Below are 25943 nucleotides of genomic sequence, written 5' to 3'. Positions count from 1 at the left end.
GCTAGGCTTTAAGTGACCTCATTACGTTCGTATATACTCACAGTTAGGTAGATGCCTTTTCTTTTTGTGTTTCTACGCATTTCTAATAATTTGTAGTGGATAGAACTGAACAGGTCTTGCGGATGTGCATATCTAAACGAAAAAAATATTCCTATGGGCTTGTGAAAGAGATAGGGCTTAGGTGCCATCTGGTGGTAAGAGAACTGGTCCTAACCATAATGCAAAATCTTCGTAAAACCTCTCAGGGCAAACAATACTATTGCTTTAGACTTCATCAGTTTTCCAACTTCCACCAGTAAAAACATGCTGGTAGAATCCTTATCCTCCAGGACAGGGCAGGAGGATGAGCAAGGGCCTGTGGAGAACAGGCTTGGCTGAAAGCATCTGCACAGAAATCTTCTCCTTAGAAAGCTGTGAATAATGCTTGAGAGCTCAGTTGTAAAAGTTGTTGTTCTTCTTTCCTTTCATAGGAGAAGGCTGGATAAGGACTACTTTGTGGGTTGTGCATTTTTGATGCTGTCTTTTTGTACATGTCCCTTATTATACTGAGCAAGAGGGACTGTATTATGACATCATGCTTCAAAAAGAAAAAAATATTTATAAACAAAAGATTTTAAAAGTAATTCCAAGAGTGAGGCTTGAGCTCTATTATCACCAAAAGCAAGAAAAAAAGGTGAACAGGATAAAAAATGCAAGTAATGTCAAGAACTACTGATTCTTTTACCCTGATCCTGAGCCTACCTGATAAACCCACACTGAACAGCATTTTAGTTTTAAGAATTCTGCTGCTTTCTAACCTGTGTTTCCTTTGCCATGTTTTACATGTGAGGTCTCTCCAGCTCCTGTTCTTTTCACACAGCCAGCCACAGCCCTACATTCCCTCCCAGGTGAAACTCCTGAAGCAGTTTCCCCTTATTGGTGATGACTAGGGGAGGAGGAAAGGAGTAAGGAGTAGGCGAAAGGATTGAGAGAAATGTCAGAGCAGGACTAAATGAGAAAAAAAAAATTAATATTTAATTAGTGTTCTCTGTAAAACTTTACAAATGTACAGCATAGTGCAAAAACGCAGTCTCAGCACATCACCTTCAAGTAAAATTAACAAGGTAAAAAGCCAAGGAACAAAATCTCACTTCTCCACAGGAGTGGCTATCCAATACTGTTGCTGCAGGTTCCTCTTACCATCAAGCTCCAATCTCATGTTTATAGTAGGGCAAAAAGCCTAAAGAAAACCCCGAGAACCACCTGAGGTGCTGCTCACAGCAAGTGTGGCTTTGCTCTATAAGCCACAGCAGCCTGAGACAGTGTCAGGTGCGGCTTTGGCTGAGCTCCACCTCTGCCTGCTTGCAAGCAGCTCTCCCAAGACGGTTCATTTTTCAACCTCAACTAGACAATGCAGTAGGACACTGAAGTGTATGTCCAACCTCAGGTATGTGATAGGCTTCATAAAAATATGGAAAAACTACTCAGGAGCTTGAAGTTAAGCATATGCTTAAATACTGTACTGGACCTATACATTCAGTGTTAATGTCAAGGCAACCTAGTGTGTGAAGTTTCAGAGAAGGATGTAAATCTTGAACAGGGATAACATATTCTGTCGAGTGATCTGAGACACCAGACAGTTTTTAATTACCTATGAGAAAAGAAATAAACAGAGCACAACTCAGCAACTTTCCATCACTGGAAATGACAAAATACAGTGGCAAATGGGCTGGTCTAAGTGAACTTTCTAAGCACAAACCTGTCAAAAAGGAAAACCTTATCCATGACACACTCAAGCACATCATCTAAATACCAGGCCAGTGGGGGCTGCCAGAATTTTCCCTTAGTCCTGAACATGAAAACAGTGACTGGAATTGATTGAGAAGCTTTCACAACCTCAGTTCTGCAAAGACTGTACCACCGAGGTGGTGACAGAGCTCCCAGCACACAGTAATTAGCTGGGGGAAAACATGCTCAGAAGTGAATGTTTCTGAACTAATAAACCTGATCATGAACTGAGAAATGGATGGAGGAAAAGGCTGTGACAGGAAGGCCCATTTAAAACATGCTCAGCTTATTAAGGAGAATTTGAGTCTGCATTCAACTGATTGATGGACTACATTTTGGAGTGGATGCTGCTTGACCATTCAAGATGCTCAGCAATATGGTTTAGAACTAAGAATCATCATGGTAATGGAAGTGGGCAGAGCATTTCTTTGAATGATACTGGCACAGCTTATACCTCCCTGTCTAAGCCCTTAGGAGGCCTGAGTTAGTCGGATTTCCTGGGTCTGCCTCACTGCATTTGGGCAGCTTTCCTAAGGAAAAGCAACTCAGTTAGAGGATACTGAGATAAATAATACGTTCTCACTAGAACTACAGCATAAAAAACAAAGCTCTGCTTTGTTGAGAAACTCAGTTGTCAGAAACCACATGGAAGAGGAAGATTCATTCAACCTTTGGGGACTGGTCTCAGATGCACAAAAGACAGAAGAAAAGTTAGCGGGATATGTTGGGCTAATCCTTCTGCCTCTCTCCTACACAGAGCAGCCGAGAGCCCTTCTAAAAAGGGGATCGAATAATTAAACTGGCTCATCAGATTGTATACATCAATAAACTAACAGGCACATCTTCAGAGAAAATAAAACAGTTCAAGGCCAAGAAAAAAAATCATTGGACTGGACAAGGAATACTTAGGCAGCACCAAAACCTGGAGTGCACTCCCTCGGTCCTCTTTGCACACAGAAAACTGTGTGTGCAGAAAAGTCTATCCCTTTCTCCCACCCCCTGAGTATGGGCTGCCCTGCCTTTATGCTAGAGGAAATAAATCTGGGGGGAAAAAAAGCTCAGACAATGAACAGTCTCAACTCAGCACGAGATGTTTTGTGGTCTGTGATGTCTGTACCTCCCCTAGGAGCCAGAGACACATTCTTAGAGTGGTCACTCAGAAAATGATGTTCTGCACATCCTGAGAGATCTTCATGTTCCTATTCACCCTAAGAGGATAAAGGAGAGGCAGAAGTACATCCCACCAAAACTAGAAAAAGGATAAAAGAATATTTTTAGAGCATTGGACTGGCATATAGAACTATTTTCCTATTTAAAAACAAAAACGGCATCAAGAAGTGTCATGCACCTTAGCTAATCTGTGCTGCCCCAAGAAAATCCAACAGTTTGCCTTTGCGGACACTAGTCAGGATCGCTTTGTTTTATCAAGCCCATAATGTACTTTCAAGCTACTCTGCACTTAAGTTTTATTAGGAGATGTGAAATTTCTAAAACCATTTTCAGAGAGAAAAGTCCTGTTGAGTTCTCATTTCCATACCAGCGACCACCAGAAGCAGCGTTCTGTCTTAAAACTGTTATCCTGGGCAAACATTGAAATCCAGGGGCAGGGAGGGTAATGGAACAGCTACTGACCATTTCTATCTACTCAAAAAGAAAGGGCCCAAAAAGAAACTTGCTTGTCAGTTCCTGAGTCACTTTTGTTTCTTTACATTCAAACCTGTGGATGCTTGGATGGGTGGGAGGGAGAGGATGTTTCTTGGAAGATGAATCACTGGTTGTTGTCAGTTGAAGAGCTCAGGTTTAATGGGATATCCCCTTGGACACCCACAGAGGACAGGTAGGAAGCCATGTTTTCAGATGGAACGTAAAGTGATGAACTTTCAGGCAAGCTGATGAGGTCGTTTCCAAAGATCGACTGACGATCAACGAGGGTCTGCTGAGTGTTTTCAAGAATGACATCTTTCCCTATGGAAAGGAATACAAACAGACAACAGAAAACTCAGTTTCATAGAAAAATAGAATGTTTTGGGTTGGAAGGGACTTCAAAGTCCATCCACTTCCAACCCTTCTGCTATGGGCAGGGACATCCCACTGGATCAGGTTGCTCAAAGCCCCACCCAACCTGGCCTTGAACCCCTCCAGGGATGGGGCAGCCACCACTGCTCTGGGCAGCCTGGGCCAAGGCCTCACCAATGTCACAGGAAAACATTTCTTCCTAAAATCTCATCTCAATCTCCCCTCTTTCAGCTGAAAATTGTTCCCTCTCATCCTATCCCTGCACTCCCTGATCAAGAGCCAATTCAGTTACATTTAAACCTCAGTTTAACTCCCTCTGCTTTCCCCACTGCTCAGTAACCAGCTCAGCAGTTGTTGCAGAAACACTGCTGACTGATAATCTTGGAAGTAAAACACCAGAAGTATTTTGTTTAACACCTTGATTATATCCCCACTCTCCAGTCTGCAGGAGCTGCCACAACTCCTACCTGGGCAGGCGTTGTTGAATGGTGGGTTGAACACTTTTGAGGGCAGCTCAGTTGCATTCTTCTCCAGATCCACCGTGAGTCGCTGCATCTTGATGCAAAAATATAAACTACAATGTACAATTATACAAAGACAGGGGAGCTTGTTAGAGCTAGGCCGTTGCTGAGCATCCATACTTCATCAATGCTACACAACATCCACCAGCACTGCAAGCTGCTGTCCCTGCCCTGCCTCTCCTCCCAGCCTCATCTTCACTTCACTAAAATAGTCAGGAGTTTGTGCTCAAGGGCACAGGTGCCTCAAGGACAGGGCTGAGGGAGATGTAATCCCCTCTGAGCACTGGCTAACGTGGTGCAAATCTCGTGCCACGTGAGGAGGCCAGGCTAACATCACTGTGGCTGGCACTGCCATACAAAGGAAAACAGGAAAGGAATTATCTTGCCTATGACTGTCTTTAGGTGAAACTAGCTTTGGCTTGCATAGTTCTTCTAGGTGCAGGATTGCTGCAGGTATTACTCCCAGGCTTCTCTATGCTCGTGACTTTCTGTAGGATGAGCAAGCCTAAGGGTAGGCTGCACCAGATGCTGGGAAATGCAGTGGACTCAAGGACTGAAGTATTGACCATTGCGACCACCTTCCTGGCCTTTTCTCTCATGCAGTCCTTTATAAAAGAGACCTCCTCTTGCTTCCAAGCCTTGCTAATATTGTCTATATTATCTATCCCCTTTCTAGCACTCAGGAAGTGGAATTACCTAGTAAATCCAAATTTATTACATCAAAACCTAAAAAGGATAGTGATATCATGATGAAGGCTTAGACACCTTTCATACTTCATTAGAATAGATGACACTTTGCACATCTGTAGAGATGGCAGAACCAGCCAAGTCTTTATTCTACGCGAACGACAGAGAGAGCTCGGAAAATTCAGCCTCCATCAAGCAGGAAAAAACTCCAGCCTATAAATGCACATTTCCTTCACTGTTGTTTAAATCACCATATGCATTTCAGAAATGTCTGTATCAATGTCAGTTCCAAACAAATACTGCCAAACAATTTCTCCTTGTTTTTTTCTGCATGGGTATGCACAAATGTCTGTTCTAATTGTATGTGGTTTTACTACTCTTGAAATGTACAGGGGTGGCTGCGCTTTATAAAGGCATATTTTGTAAAGGGCTTTAGCACAAAGACACTTTGTGGATCTATGGCTTTAGTAGGAAGTGACATTCATGCTAAGAGAAGGTTTGATCAGACTCCAGGACATCAATACGTGTCTAAACCAGCTCTGGCTGAGTGGGAGAGACAGGTCAGAAGCGTAATGTAATGAGCTCAGCCTCCCCCCAGGAGATGCTTACTTGCTGTGCTTTCCCACTCTTGCCTCTCGCTGTGAAATAACTAAGCATTCTTCAGTTATGCACAAGCTCTGCTTCATAATTACATTATTGTTATTATCATCCTCTCTCAGAAATACATGCCTCTTACCGGAGACAGACTGGCTTCCATTTCAGTCAAATTCCACTCGCTCAAAGGTAAATTGGGATTAAAAACCTGTTGGGAGAAAAATAGAATTAGGGCTCTGAAAGGTGTAATGGTTCGAGATGCTCGTATCCTCAGCTGGCTGCCTGGGCTGCCCACTGTAGACTGTTGGCCTGCTGGCAGAGATGTCAAAGAGCAACAGGACTCGGCTGCTCTGACGCAAGAACAGAAGCTTGAGGCAAAGGTTCCTGAGAGAAGCCATGGCTGCCCCATCCCTGGAGGTGTTCAAGGCCAGGTTGGACGAGGCTTTGAGCACCCTGATCCAGTGGTAGGTGTCACTGCCCATGGCAGGGGTTGGGACTGGATGATCTTTAAGCTCCCTTACAGCCCAAAGCATTCTATAATTCTATAATTTGTAGCAGAGCCAGAATAGCAACAGCTGAGTGGTGGGCACGCGTACTGCTCTGTGAGCCTTGCTGTCTGACAGTGGAGGGGCAGCGCAGACTCCTTGCATCAGCCCTGTTGTAAATCAGGGAGGCTGTGTGTGCCACTGGACATGCAAATCCAAGCGCTTTTGTTGCCATGCTTGGGTCCTAGGACACTTCCAGCTTCATATGGTTTTAAAAAACATTCCAAACCACAGTAGCAGAGGGTAGATTACTCCTGCATCAATGCTTCAGCGCCAATTTCTTGAGAAGTCTGAGTAATCTGGGAAAGGATCTGTTGATCTGGGGTACAGGTTTATGATTCATTTGCACTCTTGTGACATTCAGTTGCACAGAGAGAAAGAAGTGTGTCAGTAAAGGGGAAAACGCCTCCTAACAAGAAATAAAACCCAGAAACCAGAGCCAGTGATAGCCCAGCCCAGTATAAAAGCTTTCTATAAAATTAAAATAAATCCTAGACACTTGGGAACTCACTTCAGGAGAATTAGATTGATTTTTGTTTAATATTATTCCATTCCTGTTTATCCATGCAAGTGTACCATGTGCCTGCATCTGAAGCACCTCCTCAAAAGAGCATACCTTTGACATATAGATACTGCCACTGTGTTCAGAGTTATTTGATTATTGGCAAACCCTTCCATATATTAACTATATGCAAAAAGAGAGAGCAATTGAAAGAGAGAAATAAACAAACCTTCATATTTCTTCATGTATATTTAAGAAAAAAGCACCATTCATTTCTGTGTGACCCAAAAACTGTAGACAGATAAATATCTCAGTAGAGAGAGAGAATTTGCCATCACCTACACTTCCCAGAACTTGAGAAAAAGGGTAAAGTAGTGGAACTAAACACAATCTGTAAGTACCTAAGATGCAACGTATGCAAAAAAATAATCTAACCCAACCAAAGCAATTACCAAACCAGACAGAGTAATATTAAACCTGTTTCACGTAAGTGTGATTAATAAATGGACCATGTTTCCTGCTCCTACAAGCTCAAATATGTATATTTTCAGAAGAAATATAGAAAAAGAATCATTTAAATTCTGAAATCCTGCTGGTTCCTATGAGCAGGTCAAAACAGAGCTGTGACTCCATTGGCAGCCTGTGGCAGATAAGGCACCACACAAGAACAAGCAGCACGGTCTATCTGATTTGCAGCACTCACATCCAAGAGGCTGGCAGGCTCTAGGCCATATTGTTGGCTCCTCAGCAGCAGCTGCAGCCCTTCCAAGCTCCAGTCAGTGCCTTCCAATGGGTCTGAAATATCTGTTCTGAGAAAAGACAAGGGGAAACATTGCCACAAATGAGACTTGCATAGATAGGTATAAAAAAGCAGGTCTGAGCAGCCATCCAACGTAAGGTTTATGTTTAAATCTCATTTAGAAATCCAAGATGCCACTATCAGCTTGGGTTAAAGTCATATTGCTTGGTTTAATCCCAGAAGTACAATTTAGCAGAGCACAGAGGGAGCTGGGCTGATGGTAGAACAAGTGAGACTGTTCCTCTTGGGTTGACACCTGTGGTTTAGGGATGGACGGTCTGTGCACATGTCTTAAAGACTGGGAAAATTAAAGCTTTTCCTCCATGAGGTCCTTCAAGTAAGTTATCCACAGATCTCCTACTCCTGTGACTGCGTCTGGGATTCAAGGGTCCTATAAGCAAGTACCACAGGTACAGGGTGAAGCTCACCAGGCTGCACCAAGTCACTTAAAATCAGCCTCCAGTTAATGGGAAGAGAGGGCCATGAAATACCCAAGGCCACAGCTCTTCCTCACTCCCCTCACCTGTCCAGCAGTGCCCTTCTGCCTCTTCTCTCAGAGGGTTGCGAGGTCCCCAGTGGCGCTGCACCGCAGCTCCCTTTCCCTTCCAAAACAGACTGGACCATGGCAACTGGGAGCACGGGAGGCTCAGAGCAAGCCCGGCAGCCTGGCAGGGGGACATCAGGCTCAGCGGTGGCTTTCACTCCAGGGCTGACAGGCTCTTCCTTGATCAGCATGAGGCACTTTTCTCTGTATCAAAGACAAGAGTTAGCATCACACACACGTCTGCTCCACAAAGGCCTGGTGCTACTGGAAAGGGCAACAGCACAAGGGCTCGCTTCCACTTCCCAGCAAACTGCTCCACAGTCTTTCCATTCCCCTAGCTGGGCAAAAAATCCTCAGTAGCCTTGTTTTCTTTTCAGCAAGCTCCAGAAGCACACTGAGCTGCAATATTTTCAGTCACTTCATCAGTTATAACTACAATGGATTTGCCCCATTCAATTGTTTTGCAGATATGGAAAATACACTTCCGTGTGTTCATCGTTCCTCAGATGAGTGCTGGGCTTGAGAGAGGGTAAGGGTTTGTAGGCTAGAGAGGTTCGCCTGAAAAAGAAGTCTCCACCCTAGAGACAGGAATAGAATCAGAGTCATGCTGGAGTTAGGATTGGACCAGCAGGCACTTGAGCGATCCCAGTGACGCAGGTCAGGATAATAGAATCATCGTAGAATCATAGAATGGTTTGGGTCAGAAGGAATGTCAAAGACCATCCAGTTCCACCCCCTGCCATGGGCAGGGACACCTCCCACTGGATCTGATTGCGCAAAGCCACGTCCAACCTGGCCTTGGACACCTCCAGGGAGGAGACATCCACAACTACTCTGGGCAACCTGGGCCAGGGCCTCCCCACCCTCACAGAAAACATTTCTTACCCATATCTAATCTAAATCTCCCTTCTTTCAGCTTAAACCCATTTCCCCTCATCCTGTCCCTGCACTCCCCAATAAAGAGCCCCTCCCCAGCTTTCCTGAATGCTCCCACAGAATTTGGAACAGAAGCTATCAAGATCTGACAGTCCCAGATAGATATTTTACTTATTTGGAAGCAGAGGTTTACCTTTTTCCAGTGGGAGAGGCAGTCCACACTGTTCCAAGATGGACATGTAACTTCAAAGTTTTGAACGGTAGCGTTTTATACATAAAAATCTACTCTGTACTACTTACAGGAGACTTCATGGCTCTCTGAAACTGCACAACTGGAGCCAAAGTGGCAAAGGCATGTAGATAAACAGGCACAAGGCATGAAAAGCCGTGCAAAAAAAATATTCTCTTACAACACTTACAGACTAACTTTGCTGCAAGAAGACACGAGCGTGTCACACATGGGACGGTAGATGACACTATAAAATCCTCCTCTGCATTCCTTTCAGATCACCTTCTGATCTCGCGAATGTGAAAATCCCACAAGAAGCTCACATTGATTTAGGAAGCACCATGTTCCTGAACTCATCAAGGCTGTGGCTGGCTCAGATTCTCAAGTCATGCAGATACAGCATATAGATCAGAGCCCACCAGATGGCACTCAGTAATTAGTAGAAATAAACAGCTTAAACTGAGGTTATATTAATTCTTTTCTGCTTTAGAAATAGCTTCCGGTTTGATTGATTTGGGTATGTTTTGTTGTTGTGGGTTTTTTTGTTTTTGTTTTTTTTTTTTATTCTGGAGCTCTTTTTGCAGCTACAGTTTCAATTATTAGGCAGATATACAGGCAATTTCTAGACTACAACTGCCTTACCTCTATGCCTGAGAAACCGTTTCCATGATTCATCTGTCTACTTAATTTCCACTGAGATAGTTGTCGTTGTTCTGCTACCAGCCCTAAATATGCTGCACGTCTGTGGCAGGAAGAGATAAGCATTAAAATACCTCTACCTTCAGTTCTTAACTTACTGGATCCTTTTCACAGAAAAGCTGTCGAACATCGGAAGTTGTTGTGATGCAACCTTTCTGTTCTCCTTAGCAGAAAGATGTACAGTTTGATTCTGTTTCTTCTTTGTCAAAGCCAAAAGGAAACTTGCTTTCTCTCTCACACTCAAGAAACCCCAAAAGTGTTAGTACTGCATTATTTGATAAAGTCTGAGACAACCCATGTCATGAGAACAGCATATAATGACACACAGAATATTTCTTGAAGAGAGGAGTGGAAGTTCTTAGCATGAAACTCATGACTTTGTTGTGAGAGTTAGGCTGTTGTTATCCCTCCCCAGTTCTGAAAACCCAGCCCCAGTTCTGAAAATCCAACCTACATTCCAATCTGGAAAAAGGATATTCCAGCCCACTGTCTCTATAGAGACTTGAGAATCAGACAGAAACTTTGGTAGAATTACTGCCAAGTCTTTTGAAGTTATGCATGTCCACACCCAGCTCCCCTTGTTTTTAATCACAAACATGTTTACCTGTCATTTTCAGGAGAGGATTGAATATTTATTATATTGGGTGGTGATGCTTCAGTAACATCAGATATGATGGGTCCTCCAGCAATTGCAGGACTGTTTAAACAAGAGGCATGTTCTGTTGATGGCTGAGAGGAAAGCGAAAATCATATATATTTATCCTTCTGATGACCAGAATAAGTCCAAAGTCCTGTCTGAGACAGTTGGGGTCTACTGACTCTGCCCTTGAGCCCTCCTTGTAAGGAAACCAAGAAAGCTTTTACCTACTATGCAACCTTATGATTTCCTCTGGGCGCTCTTCCAACCACACAGAGCCACAGATGTACAATAAGCACCATGACTGAGGTGTCAGCTACTGAGAGGTTTTGTCATGTCTGATATTTTGCCTAGGCTACTTAGCTTTCTCTGGAGGGAAAGATCCAACCCAGCCCAACAGGGGAGTACGGGTCTCTCGTGCCAGCTCAAGTAGCTGAACTCATAAGTGTCATGTGTCGGGTGTCTGCTTTGGTAGGTTAGGGTGGTGATCTTTCAGCAACTGCAAAAATCTGGCTGTGGTCAGAAAGATCAAAATACCCCCTTCTAGAACATACTTCTTCCTCTCTGCCCTTGGGGTGAGCCAGACAGGTGTAACACCACAGAGAATTTGGTGTGCGGGGCCTGCCTTTCCCTCCCACAACCCATCACCTCCTGTAGTTAACACGGCAGCACAAGCGTATGAAAGCACACACTCCTCCCTGGAATAGGGGAGCTGAAGAAATAACAAATGTTGTTCAGCTTTGCGAACCTCTTCTTCACTGCCAAACAGCTTTCTCTATTATTGCTTCAGCTTTCCACTCCTGTGAAAGAAAGCCCACAAAGCTCAGAGGCTGGCGAAAACCTACCGACTGTATGAAATAGGGGTCATGGAGGGGATCTGTAGACAAATTCCGGCTGAACTTGGACACTTGCGGAGCTGAGATCCCATTGTCAAGCATCAGAGGGCTGTGAAGAGAAACAAGTTTGTTTTCCCCAAACATACTGACTGGTTGCTGGTTGCTCATACAAGCAATATCTCTCAGCCAAGGGTTGTTTTCCCCTGGGTAACTTGTTTTTCCTCAGATGCAAGGCAATTTCTTGTCCAGTGTTATGGAGAAGGAAAGGAAACAGAAGTTTTTGAGGAAGTCACCATTAAAAAAGGACATTGGCCATATAGAAAAAGGACTATCTGTGTTTTTTAGATCTTACTTGAAAGACACAAGTAAAGTAACAAATTCAATTCATATTTTGAATTCAACAAATTAAATCCGAATTTTCTTATAGCTGCTAGTGGTTTCAAGCTCTGGGCTAGATCCTCAGTTGTTTAACTGGAGGGAGCTGTGCTGAAATTATTAGTGCAATACTGGGAATTTGGCCTTATCATCAGCTCCCTTGCACCCAGGATTGTGTTGGCAAAACTACATGTCCATATATAGTACTGCATGAACTCATGCCTCCCACCCACTAAGTAATAAAATGGGAAGGCACAAAGCAAAGCAGAACCTAATTCATTGCATACAGGCTTTTAAAAAATGACTGACAAGTTTTACAGGTGGCCACTGACAACTAGAAGTGAGTCTGCATGCTGGGTCCTGTAGCCGGAGTGCTTTGTGTTTAGTAAATGACCAAATCCAAGAGAAAATGAGAAGCAGCCTCAAAATGGCACTTCCTTTCCATCTTAAATTTCCTAGGTGGCAGTCCTCATTTTTGTGATACAGTTCCAGAGAAGCTGGGAACTTGTATATTTTGCTACACGCCCACTATTGTTAAGGCTGTGATGATCCTATAAAACTGCCTAGCAAACCCCTCTTCTCCTCCCACTGTCTCACAGCCAGGAAAGGCATCATCAGAGTTGCCTTAGAAGACAGTGATTTGGCTCAGGGCACCAGGGAAGGTCAACAATTCGTTCCATGCTAGTATCTAACTAGCTTGACAGAAAATAATTCCTAGCTCCCTTCATCCTACAGACACTGGAGCTAGATATATTGGGAGAAATTATGGGTTTGCTCAGACTCCAGTTAGATCCCACAGTGAAAGGTGTTATACAGCAGGACATGATGGCCAGAGTCCTTGAGGTCTCAGTGTTGTCTAACAGCTTGCTTAACAGCCTTTTTCTATTCTCTGACATTAACTAAAGACACAGAATAAAAAAGAACATTTGAATGACCCTGACATGGACCTTGTTAAGGCGTAAGCAACCCTTCAGTACACAGCAAGACATCATAGCCAGCCCTGGAACAATTGTGAATTTGTAAGTGTCCAGCCCTCTGCTCCAGGACCCACAAATGAACCTGCCACCCAACAGTTCTCACCAAAGTAACTTTGATGCCTAACACACCTAACAGCCACCCAAGTCAAATGTGCCCATCCTGTGCCTATCTCAGAGCCCTGAGCCAGCACTTGAGTCTGCACCAACAGACTGTACCCTATACTTCCCTGCAGTCACTTAAGAGAGGTGGGAGGACAAAACTGTGAAAGATAGAAGGGCAGATATAGATACAAGAGCTGAGGTTCCTCCAACACAGACCTTGATGTTTCCGAGAAAGCAGAAACACAAATTAAAATGCAGGCTGCTGCTGGGTAGTATCAGCGTGATCCCTTTTTATTAGGAGGCCAACATACTCACTGTGCAGATGATTCTGTGCTCTTCTTCTCCTGTCAGCACAGTTTCTCACTAAAAATTTGCTTTTTTTTCACAAAGCAGTAACCTGAGACAACATTTCTTGGGCTGCAAAGCTTTTACAGGGAAGGCACAGCCCTGACTATGGAAATTAGAGATCAGATTTGGCATCTCATTTCTTGGCTTCCCCACTCTGGAGGAGGAAAATTCCCCCACTCATGAACCCCAGTGACTCAGAGCAGCTGATGTCCTCCACTCGAGGCAGGAGGAGTACCCAGCTTGCTCGTACAGGTTACAAGCTCCTTCGTTCAGTCCTGTTTCCTTTCCAATACTCACAGGAAGAGTTGGTCAAGATCAAGGGCATAGATTTAAAGAAAATCAACCCCCTTGAGCAGCCATTCTTGGGAAATCTGGCTCCTTTCTCCAAGGCATGGAGAAGATTCTGAGTTGTGAAAGGCCACAAGGCAATAAAGGTGGGAACTGGAGGCAGGTCTCTGCTCTCAGCCTGAGCCACAAAACAAATTCTTAGTAGCACTTCTCCCCTCTTTAGATCACAAGGACCACAGAGTGAGAAATGCATGGCTGCTCTCCTGGAAGGCACTAAGCTTCCTAATTCAAGCTTCTCTATTCAGCTGCCTTGAAGAGCTTACTTATGACTAAAAATACCTCTTAGCTAAAAGCTTTCTTCACCTTCCCCTCTGTAAGGCCTGCAGGCTACATGCCACCAAACCTGTGTCGGGTACACGACCAGTGACTGTGGGTCATGCTAAAGGTGTCCGTGGTCTGGCTGGGCTCAGCCCTGGTCCCACCAGATGACAAGTGGCACACCTGGAACCTGTAGGACCAGAAATGGGATCCTGCCCTTTGCCCTCCTGGTAGTTAGCATTCCCATTTCCCATCTCCCATCTCGCTCTGTATTCCCCAAATAAAGGTCATGCGCTGACACGGAGCTTCTCTAAAGACCACTGAATGGGGCATGTCAGCAGGTCTGACTCGGCAGTTCAGCCCATTCATTTCCCATCACCATGGTGCCTCGGTCCGGTGACCGCCTGCCTCGGGGAGCTGAGCTTGTGCTTTTAGTGAGGGGACAGCATTATGCACCCGTGAGCGTGTGTGCACCACACAAGGGTACTTACAGCTTCCTCTTTATCCCAGAGCTGCTAGGGCTTGATTGGAGCTGGCCAAACAGAAACTGAATCAGCTGTCAGGAGAGATCAAAATCCACTGTTAATCAGCAGAGTGATTCAGCACTCCATGATCTCACAGCCATTCTTATCTCACACATTCCTCCCTTCCAACACCACCCCAAAGCTGGGAGCAGCCATGAAATATGAAAGCCAAACTGCATGAAACATAGAATCATAGAATCATAGAACCATAGAATCTTAGAATATTTTGCGTTGGAAGGGACCTTAAAGATCATCCAGTTCCAACCCCCTGCCATAAGCAGGGACATGTCCCACTGGGTCAGGCTGCCCAAGGCCCCATCCAACCTGGACACTGGACCCCAAAACAGAACTAAGCTTTCCATAAACTCAAATGAGCTGCCTAGCTTTCAAGAAACACAACCAGGTGCCTGCTTTGTGCAAAGGCTGCAAGATGCACATCCTCAGCACTTTCTCTCTCCACTTCCGTGCATGAAGAACTCCAGCCAGCCCTATTAGACTTCAGAATCTGTCTGTGAAGTACACATGCAAAAGTTCCTAGGCCTGGAGTTAGACTTGACCTCTATAAAAGCCTTTAGAAACCTTTATAGAAGGCTCTATAAAGTCTGACAAAGACTCTGCAAGTGAGAGAGGCAACTGCCTACGGGAGACCATGGATAGAGGTCTTATGTCTTTCAGCTGAGTTTTTCAGCCCTATGAAATTCAGCGTTGATACAACAGGAAGCTAAAAAGGATGCAGAATGGCTTTGGAGAGGAATCACTTAGCAACATATTCCCAGGTCAGCTTGAGCCTAATGCTCTGCTTTGACCTCCAAACAAAGAGACCATTATTATTATATATCACAGCTGCCTCTTACTCATTGCTCAATATAACAAAATCGAGTTGCATAAATGCCTCTACAATGAGTGGTGTGGCTGGTCCAGCCTCAGAGGGAGGAAGGTTTGATAGCCTCGTGCATTTCTATCCAGTCCTGTGATGCCATGTGAGGGTCAGACCGTGTCTCTCAGGCGGATTGGGATATGTGACATGCTCAGTCATGTCAGCACCATCCGGGAATCACTGGGGAGGCCTTTTCTGGTACGGGTCATGCTAGATTTTAAGGTAGATGGCTCAGCAGTGCTCCTTCGGTCTGAAGGGTTGCACAGCAATTCCTCAGCTATACCAGTAACACCAGAAAATGTAATGGTCACTGGTGGTACTCACTGAGGGAATGACTGGCCAATTCTGCTGTCCGCTCCAGGAGCAGGGACCTGCTCTCTCGTACGAAGGAAAGATCTGGGAAGCCAATATGGGGCAATTAGTGAGAAGTGGTCAGGGATTCGACACTGGTTTCTAACATCACAGCAAGGCCTGACAAGGAAATTAAAATCTTTTGCTCAAGGGCATAACCTATGCTTTGTTAATGACCACTCTCCACAGGACACATAAGAACATCACACAGTTTGAAAGAGAGGTAATGTACTGCGATATCAGATCATGGGGAAAGGTAATGGGGACATGCACCATGCGGTACAAGTGAGTTCGGAGTTTATACGACTACTACCTTGTTGATCACTTCTGTTGCTGTGTGGTGGTTCTGCCGGAGGGAAACAACTTCCCGCCAAAGAACTTCATTTTGCATGAAAGTGAAACAGAAACTTTTTGTGAGATACAGAAACTTCTCGACCACCATGATGCTGCCATGAGGCACAGCAGACCGAACTGCGCAAAATCTGTTTCACTCTGGGCTTTTTGCAGCGCTTGGCACTTTTCAGATCGTCCCAACCAAGGTCATACAATACTTTCCTGTTTTTTCCTCAAATCAAAAGAACTACAGAGCAAAGCATGGAGGATAAAAACAAATAAAGAGAAGCCAGTGTTTATAGGGGGAGGGTTACAAGAGGACACGCATGTTTAGTTTTTGTGGAAAATTTGGGCCAAACTCAGACTTTCAGCGAGGCCTGATTTTGTGTGGAGGTGTTCAAAAAGTTTGCAGATGTGGCACATCGGGACATGGTTTAGCAGGCACAGCAGTGTCGGGCTGATGAACTGGATGGATGATCTTAGAGGTCTTTTCCAGCCTTAATGATTCTATGATTCTATGGTTGGCATCATCAAGACAGTTCTTCCTGCAGAAGTCAAAGAAAACCCAGACTCTGCACAACCACCCTCAGCGTCCTCAAAGACCAGAGATCCTATGGTATGCTCGCATGCTGAAACTTTCTTACAAAATGTGGTACAAAGGCATGTTTGCGAGCGACAGCAGTAGCCAGAGATGCTTCTGCATTTGAAAACTTTGAACTAGGAGGACTGCAATGACTTCATTAGTCGGAGTCACTGATTTAATCCAGCACAGACCTGCATCCAGCTGTAATTACACAGAGCATATTTATTTTTCTGTCTGCAATCACAGCACACAGAGAGAAGTTACAGGCTTCCTTGAGCAGTCAGACACAGAAAGTGGGATGGGAAGACAGAGGGTTTCATTTACTGTTCTGCCTCCAAACCTGGATTCCTGCCAAGTCTATGCAGCAAAAGTCAATTTATCTGAAGAGTATATGGATATAACAAAACTGACAGGTCAGCAAAACACATAACACAGGTGACATCTATAATCTTTTTGCTGCATATTCCTTAGGTGGCTTAGTCTTTTCTAGCGTGGATTGATGCTGGAACATGAAAGGTTAAGCTCTTGGGCTCAGAGGAGAAGAGCAGCTGCCCTGGTGCAGCAGCTTGTACAGCAAGAACCTCTGCAGTGAACTTTCTGTACTGGTACTCACAGGGTTTTCAGAAAAGTAGCTTTCCTCACTGTGACAGCTTTTACTGGAGTTGTGTCCTAACAGTTCTCACCAGTGTAAATTCCTTAATATAGTTTCAGCCTAGGACTCTAGTCTGACTTAGTTTATTACAACTGTATGAAATCGAATGCAGTCTCGCCTTTTGCCAAATGGAGGAAGGGAGCAAGCAAATCAAAGGGGAGAATAAACTAAAAGCAAGGTCAATCATCAGCAGAGGAATTCCTTAAAAACTGAACAAGTTACAAGCCTAGAAACTCTTTCATTGCCACTGTGCCTGGATTTTATGCCATGATTCCATGCATGTGCTAAGAAGTGTGGGAATCATTGAAAACTGAGGTAGGATACAAATATTTATCCATTGCACTTAAGGGACTGGGCTTAAAAAACATGTAGATGGGGCAACTCTCAACCTGGTTTAGCAAGCATGGTGGTGTTGGGCTGACAGTTGGACTGGATGATCTTAGAGGTCTTCTCCAACCTTACTGATTCTATGTTTCAATGAAGTTTTAAGAATATCTACTGTTCTCTCAAGGTCCAGCACGTCAGAGTCCTCTGGTGATGTCAGCTTTCACTATAAAGAAGGGTTTGGGGTCTTTTTGATTATTCAGCTGCTTTTTAAACAAAGTTCTCTATAAAGATTAAAATTCTCGATGCAAATAAAGACTTCTCCAAAGTATATAATTTATAAAACCATAATCTATTTACTAAATTCCTAGTGGCAGTCTCTGATTCTGAAATCTCCATGTCTCAGACAACTGGAGTTCAGGTGGCCACATGTAAGCATATTGTGTTTGCTCTTATCCAACAATTTGGCCGCTTTCAGAAGTCACAGTCCTCAGAAAGATGTGTCCATGGAGTAAACAGTACAGCAGCAGTTCTTGTGTTCTTGTATATTTTAGGCCAGTCATCTATTTTGGTGGTGGAGGATTATAGAGAGATGTATTTTTGGGGTTTTTTTTAATAGCTGGAGTGACCCACATTACTGCCAAGGACTCTTCTATGTCTGAGAAAGAGTTACATCTCTATCATCATGCCATCTGGAAGGAACACAGTTAACCTGCTTTAGGTTCCCCTGGTTATACATATACTTTCTTGCATGGCTCCTTCTGTTCTTTCCTCATCTGTAAAGGAAAGTATAGACCAAAAGAATACATCCACCTTTTACAGAAGACAGAGAGGCTGAGCATTGATTCATTTTGTAGACCATTGGATCTGCTTAGAAATCCTACATATTGTGTCAACAGATATAGTCCCTATGATGAGACCCTGTCTCTGCACGTGCTCGTGAGGGGAGAGGTGCGTAAGGATCCTCCTTTCAAACATTCCCCAAGAACTTCACTCTCAAGAAGCAAATGCCCGTAAGAAGCAGCTTGAGTAGGATTCAACTCACTGCTTCATGTCCTGCACTTGACACTCCATGTTCTCCTGCTGACTTCTCAGTATCTGTACCTCGTATAGCAACCTGCTGAGGTCCTCCTGGCGCATCTTGGTCTCTTCACTTTTCACTACTGACACCTGAGGAGGAAAAATCAAAGATGCAAGAAGGGCCATGGAGAGACAGAGTGATAGCTGTGGCTCCGGTGCAGGACTTCCACCAGCCGGGCTCTGATGTGCTGACGTACTAGGACAGGTGATGTGTACAAGAGTCTGAGCTATCCTTAGGGTATTACTGAAAGGTCTAAAGGGATAAAACAGAGAAAAAGAGCAGGACAAATCCTTTGTATAGAGAGCCTGATGGCAGCAGAGCATTCTCCACCACAATGGGGACTTACTTCAATCAGCTTGGGAGGAAAAAAAAAAAGGTATTCTGAGGACCAAGGAGGAACTGAACCTAGGCTGTTTGATTAAATTTTTCTACTTCAACTACAGAGAAACCCAATCCAGCCTCATGTTTACACGAGAGAGCCTGAGGTAATCCTTCAAATTGACATAGTACACTTGGATTTCCAGAAGGCTTTTACGTAAGTCCATATTTTCTGAAGTTGCTACATTAATTCAGTAAGAGAAAAGCCCTTCTGGAGCATCAGTAACAGGTTGAAAGACAGGAAAACAGACAGCAGGAGTAGGTTATCTCTTCTATAATAACAAGAGATGACTGCTGGGAGACCCCGCACAAGTTATGCTGTACTGATCCTATAAAAGCAGGTAATGATTTCAAAAGCAGAGTAGTGCAAAGCAAGCCTGGCCACACAGCACTGCCCAAGGGTCTTGTGATACTGAGCAACAGAGAAAAAAACACAAAGACAAGATTCTGATAAAAGCCAACCCCTGCACACCAAGGACTCCCATCCCAACCATACATGGATATGGAGAGGACAGAGACCAGACCACAGGGTGATCTTGGAGGTATGCTGAGCAGTTTGTAGCACGGGGCCCATGGTTTGAAAGAAAACAAGCATTTTGGGACTTAACAAGAGAGGGATGCAACCATGGTATACAATGATCATGGAGTGCTGTTCTGGTCAATCCACCCCCCAAAAAAGGGACATGGGAGGGTTAGAAACACCATGGGCAGGGAACCATGGCAGCAGGCACAGAAGGGCTCCTGCTCAGGAAAATCAAGGTGTTTCCCACTCAAGATGCCCGAGAGATGGGAACCAAGTATTCACTACTTCCCTCCTAGCAGAAGGGAAGCAAACAAAGAGACAACCATGCTTAAGCACACCAAGGGAGCTACATCTCCACACAGCCCATTAATTAAATCGTGGAGCATATTTTTGGGGGATCGTTTTGAAAAAACACTACCACATCCTCTCCACAGCAGTAGTGCAGAACATTCTGGAAGGCTGATCTGCTGCACCCAGCCTTCCTGCTCAGGAGCTGATGGGGGTCCTGCCGAGGTTGGGGCTGGTGTGTGTCCCCCCACCCAGCACCCCCTCACCTTTCCTCTTGATGTGCTCCAGGAGGTGCTCATGGCCCCTGCAGAAGCAGAGGTGCTGGAACTCCGTGTCATCCCGCTCAGGCTTGACAAGACCACCCTGCTCAATGTTCACCACCTTCCTGAAGCCGTCTACATGGACGAGAGCAGGGGTACAGGGCTGACAAACCCAGAACATCCTCCTTACCTCCCACCCCACTCCTTTTGAGGACATTTCTGTTCACTCCCCCCACTTATGGAGCTGCTCCAGTGCTCAAGGCACAGCTGTGTCACCTCCCCACAGCTGGGCATCCTTTTGGGCTGTATCTACAAGAAATCCAGCACAAGGGAGAGCCCTGTGCATCCCACTGGCCACCCCTGCTGCAGGCCCATAAAGCCTCGCCAGCAATCCCTTCGACATGTTGGTCTGCCAGGGTCTGAAGTGCCTGCTTTTATGAAATTTCTGGTTTGATTTGCAAGCCGCAAGGATTCAGGGGAAGGGTTTAGGGTTTTCAAAGACACAGACCATCATCAGGTGCTATTTTAGAAAAATGGGTTCACATGCAGATTTGGAAATCAACTTTGAGTACTTCTCTGAAGCCCTAGAAAGGTTTCTAAACCATATCTAAAGACTGGCCACAAACTGACACTAGTGCTACTGCATAGTTAAATAGCAAAATTAAAACTTCACTGAGGAACTGTGTGAATTAGTCACTGAAAAACTTCCAAAAACTATCAGAAAAGAACCATATTTTATATATATATATATATATATATTCATGATCCGAAAACTACACCTAAACCTCCTTCAAAGGGTGAAAATGTCCAATCAGCAAGGCAAGGTTTGCAGGGAGAAGTACTGTCTGTTATTAGTTCAGCGTTAGGGCTGGTGAAATGAATAAGCTCTGGGCATGCTACCCTCAGAAGCAGCAGTTCCTAATGGAGGTGTCACAGCATCAGGCTGCTAGAAAAAGCCCCACGTAGAATGAAATTGAAAAGAAATGTATTATCAAAATGATTGAAGAAAAGCAGATCCAGTAGCTGGGATTTCTTGGCTCACGTGTTACAGTGGACACTGACATAAATTTCATGCTGGAATCTAAGGAATACAAGGGAATCTCTCCTCTGGGACCTGAGGGAAAGGTTGTCTTTGGCAAAATCCATAATGCCACATTAACGCGTATATGTGAGAGCTCAGCTTTTCTATCTGCAATTCTCTTCCATGCCTCCTGTCCCACCCCTGCTTCCCATCACTGCCCCAGGTCTGTAGGGCCCCCAGGGTTTATACTCTGGAGTTTGAACTTACACATGTTCAGCTGCCGGACGAAACTGGCCATGTTGTTGTGTTTGAAATACTTGGGCAACACCTCTTTGGCAAAGCGTCCTTGGTCGAACACATGGAAGCTGGTGCCATTCTGCAAAGGAGACGAGGACAAAGGTGAAGTCAGAGGAGCACCCTCGACCATGAGAAGGGCCCAGGAGGAGGTGATTCCCTTGAGTCCTAGAGCAGGGGAAGTTGTGCTTTCTGAATTGTCACCTTCAAGCTTAGAAAAGTGACAACAGCCATCAGTGACAGACCCTTTCAGCTCTGGTGGTCAGTCCTCTGTGACTGCAGTTTTGATCTTTTCCTACTAAACTTTGTCACTGGTTTGGGTGTGAGAAACACACCTTTGCATCCAAATAGCTGGCAGCTTGTGATCATCCCCCCCTTTACGTGGACTTTGCAGAAAGACCCTGGTGTCTGAAGAAGGTCCTGGAAATGGGAGTTGCCATTATAACCTGCAATCTGTTTGCATAGGTCTAACTCCAACCTATCTGCTCCAGAGCACAGCAGTCCCTGCAGGAGGTTGCTTGGTGATAAGCCACAGGAAACACAGCAAGGTAAGAAAGCAAATCTCATCACCGAAGACAAGACAAAAAAGCAAATCATCCCTGGTGACACCACACTGATCAAGAAGCCCTACACCCTCTCTTGTTTGTTTTTTTTTTTTTTTAAAGTACACAAGCACAAGGGCAATCTGCAAAAAGTTAACAGTCCAGTTTCACAGTCCAAGCTAGCAACGTGCATGCTAACATACCCATTTCTGAGGTTGCATTGCCACGATTCCTTACTGTATAACAATGCAAACTGCCTGGGATTCCTGGAAGAAACAGACACTGAAGGCCATGGGCTTTCCCTGCCTGGCCTTCTACCCGTTGACAGTTAAGCTGGTGGAGAGAGTGCCTGTGAGACACAAGGCACTGAAGATGCCTTGAAACATTTTGCAAACAGCAATTCAGTTGAGGTTTTTAAGGGACAGAAGAACTGGCAATTAATCTTCTTCTGTAACCAACACTTAGAAACAACATTTTCTAAACCTCCAGCCTCAACAGATCAGTGTCTCCAGGATATGATGGCAGGGGGACCACCTTAAATCCTATCTCTGCTCTCTACTGGGGGGAAGAACCAGGAATTTGGAGGAATGAGGAATCATAATCTCAGATATGGAGTTTGGGGCACACGTGACATTTTTGTAAACTTGCAGAGGATGCTTTCTTCCAGGGATTCACGGCAGCTTTCCTTGTGGAGAGAGAAAGAGCTGCAAAGAGCTCCCTGGGGAATCACCCAACTGTGCAGCCTAAGCTCATCACTGCTTTGAGGAGGGACAGGCAAGATGCAGAGACTCATGCCAGGACAAAGGCATCAGCAGATATTTGGGACTTGGCAACTCAGCTGCAGCTTAGTTTCAAGGGACAGCTGCCTAAAGACACCAGGGTCTGTGTGGTGTTGGCAGAGAAGGGTCTGAGACCAGCAGACCCGCAGTCAGCCTCCTGCTGTGTTTGGCATTATTACCATCGGTTGAGTGGTGTGTCAGCTTGGGGGGTTATTTCACAGCAGATTGTTTTTTGGCAGAGGAGGATGGTGTTTGATAAGAGCGAGCACTCTGCAGTAAAGCATAGCAGCAGTGTGTGGGTAACATCATGCACCCATCACAGGGTTCGTAGCTGCATGGGTGCACTCAGGGCTGCACAGAGGTTTCTAAAACGGGCGGTATAATCAGGACTATGAGAAAATTCACCAACTAAAGTGGGGGTCAGGGCTTGCATCTAGCTTGCCTAAAGCCAACAGAAAACAGCCAGCTGTCACACCCTGCTGCCCTGCTCATTACCACCACATTTCCATGGCCAAACAGTGCAAACTCCCTTTGTGCTCTGGCTCATTTGTCAGATCCAACAATTAACCCTGCACACCCACAAACACATGACTCTGGGGCACCTGTACTTCTTGCTACTTGTTCACCGCTGCAAACACTGAACACAACTGCCTGACCCGACAGTGCCCTCTGACCACCACCAGGGGCTTTCAGAAGATTCTTAACCCCATGCAGCAGAAGTAAAGGCTGACCAAGTACTTAAGAGATTCGCTAATAACCTGTATCCTGGAATTATCCTCAGAGACTGAGCTTGCAGACGTGACAGCAGGGACCAGGGCTTCCCATCACTGCAAAGGCTGTTCTGGGGACAGAGCTGGTTTATCCTGCTTCCCTCACACTGCTGCCCACTCACCCTCTCTGGGATACAGCTGTGTGTCCCTGGCTGGGCAGGCTGATGTGAAATGAGAACATTCACAGCAGGGTTTATATACCTGAATGTTTCCTTATGGCCTCTCTTGAGGGGGTTGCAACGTTGGGGCTGCAACGTTCCCAGAAGCTGGTGTACCCAAAAAGGTTCCTACAGACACAAGAGACTTCAGAGTTACTGTGTGTTCATCAATGAACCATGCATGTACCAGCTTGTTCCCACAGAGCAACTGTGCCTTGCATGTCTTATATTACAGAAGCACAAGCTGGAAGAAACTTTCAAAGTCTTCTCTGCCCAAAGCAAAATTCACTCTGCAGCATGTCAGTCTTGGCAGATGCTTATCTTAACTGTTTTTGACAGACCCATGATGACAGACACCCTGTGCGCTGCCCATGCAAGCTACTCCAAGGATCTGCTAGGAGTTCTTCCTAACCGCATCTTACATTTCAAAAATTCACTTAATTACTTCTTGTCCAATCCACCATGGGAACAAGAGACTTTTCCTTTCCACCTTACAACAGCCTGTAGTGTACAAAGATATAAACCAGTACCACATTTCCTCTCCATCTCTTCTCCTTCATGCCAAGAAACCACTCCGAGGTCTTATTTTCTAAGAGATCTGATTACATCCAGGAATCTTAGGCATACATGCAATTTCTCAGCTCCAACAACACTGATGAACACAAGAGGAGGATGCAACATGGAAAACTTGGGCATTTAAAAGCCTTACCATAACCTGCCAAGACTGTAGCTGTAGCATAAGTCAGGTCCCAGGAAAGCAGAGCATGGTGGGGTCAGTCAAAACTAAGAGTGTCACAAGTGTAATAGAGCGGGGATTATTTCTGCATGTAAGAAAATTCTTCTTAGTTTGGAAATCTTTATTTTAAACACAGGATACTAAAACTCAGTGGTTGGGTGAGGCATGGCTATGTAACACCAACATCAGAATACAACCGCTGCCTTGCATAACAATGCAGCCCAAACCCCATCTCCAGTTTTGAATGAAAACTCTACTGCACACAAACACATGACAGAGAGGCTGCTTTAGACTTTTTTCCCCTTAAAATCTGCTTTTGCTACAAATTCTTGATTTCAGAGAACAAGATCATGCACACAACTTATTTGATAACTCCCTGCTGAAGACGAATAACAACATTATTTGCAGCAAGTCCTAATCAGGTCAGAACCAGAGTGTAGTATCAAAATACTGTACTAGGGGGACAAATAAATAATTTTAATTCTCTGATTGCACTTAGTATATTAAAACCTCAGTGACGAATAAGAAGCCAGAGCAAAACAATATGTCTCTATCAAGCTGTACAGATAATCCATACACACATCACACCATGATCACCACGGACTAGTTACAAAATCAAGCTTTTCCAAAATGTGAATGATTTAGGGTGTCAGTCTAAGATCTGTTTAAAATATAGGTTTCAGGTCTGAATGCTGCCTTCTCCCAAGGCATTTGTGAAAGGCTGATAAGAAACACGTGAAGTAACACAAACAGCAGTGGAATTATTTAAGGGCTTTACACCTTTTCTAGAAAAATTTTGGGAACTGCAAACTGAAGCAAGGTAAAAAAAGCTCACTTTCTTAGAGTCTGGGTTTTTAGAAGAGTCAATATTAGATGCTTTAAGATGCTTTAGTTGAAATGTGTAAATATTAATAAAACACTCTCAAACCAGTTGTCCCTTTAAAGCAGAAAAGCCACAATATTGCAAATAAATTATATCAAACATACCCAAAGGTTCCTTAATGAACTGCCAGTCCTTGCACTCTCCTGGCCAGCACTTATAAAGCAAAGGGAAGTTGTTGTGATACCTTTTGGGCCTCACCCCTCGGTTTCCCCTGGCATTGCAGGCACCCTGTGACACTCAATACTCACAGTACTTACACTACTCCAGCAGATGAGATGGTTTGTTTCAGGATCTTCCACCAGCGTCCAGAGTTTGGTTAGGAAGGCTGGCACATTGCTGGAGTATCCATCCATCACCAGAGAGCTGGGTGAATCCTGCATAGTTTTCCAGTGCCCCAGCTACACTAACCCCATTGCTTTCGGCGCGTCTGCCTCCCTGCATGCGCATGCATCTGACAGAGAATGAACCATTGAATTTTATCCCAGGCCAGTGGAAAGTAGGCTCCCAGGGAGTCACATCAGCAGTGCTGCTTGTGCTCCTAAAAACTCAGCACAATGCGATGGCATCACCAGCCCCAGAGAACAATAGACAGAATGAAAATGCACTGCAGCCGATCTCGCAGAGCTGTGAATAAATACGCAGCGTCATGCAAAGGGAACACGTGCTGTGCAACTTATGCAGGGAGGTTAGCAAGTCACTGGATTGAATCTACCTGCCAAGATCCTGTGGGATACCCAGGCACAGCAACGACAGGTTTGTGAAGGCACCTGAATTGTGATTTTGGAATTTTCTTGTTCTAAATGTTGGCTGACCAGATGGCAGGGCTGCACATCTTTGGCAAGGTTTAGAAAAGTCAAGATTGTAAGCTCGTTTGGCTACAGAGCCTGTGTTATTGGTCAAGAGAAATTATTTGGCTCTTGGGTGAG

At 44.8% G+C, this 25943-nt stretch overlaps 1 protein-coding gene across 1 annotated transcript; it reads right to left on the bottom strand.

Moving 5' to 3' along the window:
• Window positions 1–946: 946 nt before the first annotated feature.
• On the bottom strand, window positions 947–25397 carry HSF4 (heat shock transcription factor 4). Its single transcript, XM_054079085.1, has 13 exons — window positions 25275–25397; window positions 21123–21231; window positions 19833–19969; window positions 18350–18474; window positions 15726–15801; window positions 14152–14216; window positions 11262–11361; window positions 10384–10508; window positions 7955–8179; window positions 7336–7441; window positions 5728–5793; window positions 4251–4338; window positions 947–3732 (listed from the first exon to the last, which is right to left on the bottom strand). The coding sequence occupies exons 1-13, from the start codon at window positions 25395–25397 to the stop codon at window positions 3536–3538; spliced, it is 1542 nt and encodes a 513-aa protein (XP_053935060.1). The 3' UTR covers window positions 947–3535.
• Window positions 25398–25943: the final 546 nt, after the last annotated feature.

This window comes from Cuculus canorus, chromosome 13 (genome assembly GCF_017976375.1).
Source record: "Cuculus canorus isolate bCucCan1 chromosome 13, bCucCan1.pri, whole genome shotgun sequence".
NCBI lineage: Eukaryota > Metazoa > Chordata > Aves > Cuculiformes > Cuculidae > Cuculus > Cuculus canorus.
This window is presented reverse-complemented; position numbering and strand designations above follow the sequence as displayed.